Here is a 2330-nt window from a genome sequence, read left to right on the forward strand (position 1 = left end):
TCCCTCTACATCCTGTCCCGGAGACACGACAGGAAGTGATAAAAATGCCTTCTCACCCAGAACAGGTGTCTGCTGGCAAATATTCACCCCCCACTTCCTGTTCTGGTGACAACTGAAACACGTTGAATTGTTTTCTGTAGTCACCCGGATAGGTGTCCTCGCTCCTCCCATCTGGACTCTACATATATATAGATTCCTGGTGACAGTCTCACTCATATCGCTGCACTGCTGTTTCTTTCAGGGACCGGCCGCCAAGGACACCGGCGACGCTGCGGGCGGCGCAGAGAAGCCGAACAAAACGCAGCAACTGAAGCGCGTCTTCAAGGAATACGGGGGCGTGGCCGTGACCTTCCACGTGGGGATCTCGCTGGTGTCACTCGGGATATTCTACACTCTGGTGTCCAGGTGAGAACAGGGCCGGCCCCTGATAGGACCCAGTCACATGATTACATAAAGAGGACCTGTCATAGAGAACAGGGCCGGCCCCTGATAGGACCCAGTCACATGATTACATAAAGAGGACCTGTCATAGAGAACAGGGCACACAGCGTTTACAGGTCCCTAGCAGGGCCAAACCTCCCAGACTCCTCCCCGAGGATCTGATTGGCTGCTCGGTGCAGATGCTATCATCTGACATTTCTCCTCTCTTCTCCCCCCGTCAGCGGTCTGGACGTCCCGGCGCTCCTCCTCAAAGTCGGCTTCAGTGAAGCTCTGGTCCAATCCAAGATGGCGGCGGGGACCAGCACCTTCGTCTTGGCGTACGCCATCCACAAACTGTTTGCTCCGGTGCGGATGAGCATGACGGTGGTGTCGGTGCCCTTCCTGGTCCGCTACTTCCGGAGGACCGGCTTCTTCAAGGCGCCCCCGCCGCCTCGGGCTTAGCCGGATCCCGGCACAGAGAGAATGTTGTGCTGCTTCCTGGGGGCGGGGCCTGGAACTCGTCACTGCGGCGGATGAAATGACTGGACGCTGGCGGCGAGGCTCCGCCTTCTACTTGAAATAAATGTGTGCCGGAGTGTGAGGAGACTCATAATAAAGAGAACCTGTCATCACGGATCATACCTGACCCAGCTGAGCCCTCTATCCAGAACCAGGGGCCCGCATTGGCACTCCTACTATAGTGTATTAAAGAGAACCTGTCATCACGGATCATACCTGACCCAGCTGAGCCCTCTATCCAGAACCAGGGGCCTGCATTGGCCCTCCTACTATAGTGTATTAAAGAGAACCTGTCATCACAGATCATACCTGACCCAGCAGAGCCCACTATCCAGAACCAGGGGCCTGCATTGGCACTCCTACTATAGTGTATTAAAGAGAACCTGTCATCACAGATCATACCTGACCCAGCAGAGCCCACTATCCAGAACCAGGGGCCTGCATTGGCCCTCCTACTATAGTGTATTAAAGAGAACCTGTCATCACGGATCATACCTGACCCAGCAGAGCCCACTATCCAAAATCAGGGGCCTACATTGGCCCTCCTACTTTGGATGGAGTGGTGAAGGGTTAGAACCCCTGTTGGGGTGCATTGTTCTCTGTGACCCCGTTGGGGAAATTCGCCCCTCTAATTTGTCCTGGGCAGAAACACAAAGATTTGTATTTCTGCCCATCCAGGCCTGAGATTTACACAGCTCTGGCACAGCCACGTCTGGCAGGGCAGGAGACCTGACTTTATTTGTTCTTGCTGCTGCAGTTTCACTTACACTTGCAGGTCCCCCTGCTTACCCTGTGACTGGATAGCAAAAGGAGAAGCAGCAAACTGATGAGCTCATCTCTCTGCTCTCCCCTCCTGTCAGCATGCTGTGTGAGTTGCATTAGAGTTGGCCTCACTTCCTGTCTGTTAAAATGAAGACATGAAGGGAAATCCCTCCAAAGGAGCCCGGGATCGCGGTAACAAGCAGGCGGGGTTCTAATCCTGCCCCATGCTGTGAATTGAGTTTGTATTTTTAGGATGATTTGTGGGATTTAGAAAAGAAGAAAATATATTTGTAATAGAATTATATTTCTGGACGTAATAAAAGTTTAATTTGTATATCGGAAGAGTTCTCCTGTCCTCAGACTGGACCGATAACAGCGGGGCCCTCCATGGCGGCATTGCTCCCCACAACCTCAGTCCGAGCTGGCTGCTAGACCAGTCCCAGCTGCCTCCCCACCCCCGGGCTCCAGCGGTCTAAGACTCCGGAGCCGTCACATCCTATACAGTGTATTGTATGTGAGGACATACCATTGCTGGGGGGCAGCAGGGACCAGAGCAGCAGGCGAGTATAGCTTTAAACCCGCCCCCAAGGGGGCGTCACCACTCCGCCCTGCATGTTGTGTGAGGGCAG

The 2330-nt window shown here is 53.8% G+C and overlaps 1 protein-coding gene across 1 annotated transcript; it reads left to right on the forward strand.

The window, feature by feature from the left end:
• Positions 1-241: 241 nt before the first annotated feature.
• On the forward strand, positions 242-901 carry FAM210B (family with sequence similarity 210 member B; the record flags this gene model as incomplete). Its single annotated transcript, XM_018570117.1, has 2 exons — positions 242-405; positions 663-901. Coding segments are annotated over 2 exons (384 nt in total), but the record flags the coding sequence as incomplete, so codon positions are not given.
• Between the last annotated feature and the right edge of the window lie 1429 nt (positions 902-2330).

The sequence above is a fragment of the Nanorana parkeri genome, unplaced genomic scaffold, assembly GCF_000935625.1.
Source record: "Nanorana parkeri isolate BGI_ZX_2015 unplaced genomic scaffold, ASM93562v1 scaffold1460, whole genome shotgun sequence".
In the NCBI taxonomy this organism is placed as follows: Eukaryota; Metazoa; Chordata; class Amphibia; order Anura; family Dicroglossidae; genus Nanorana; species Nanorana parkeri.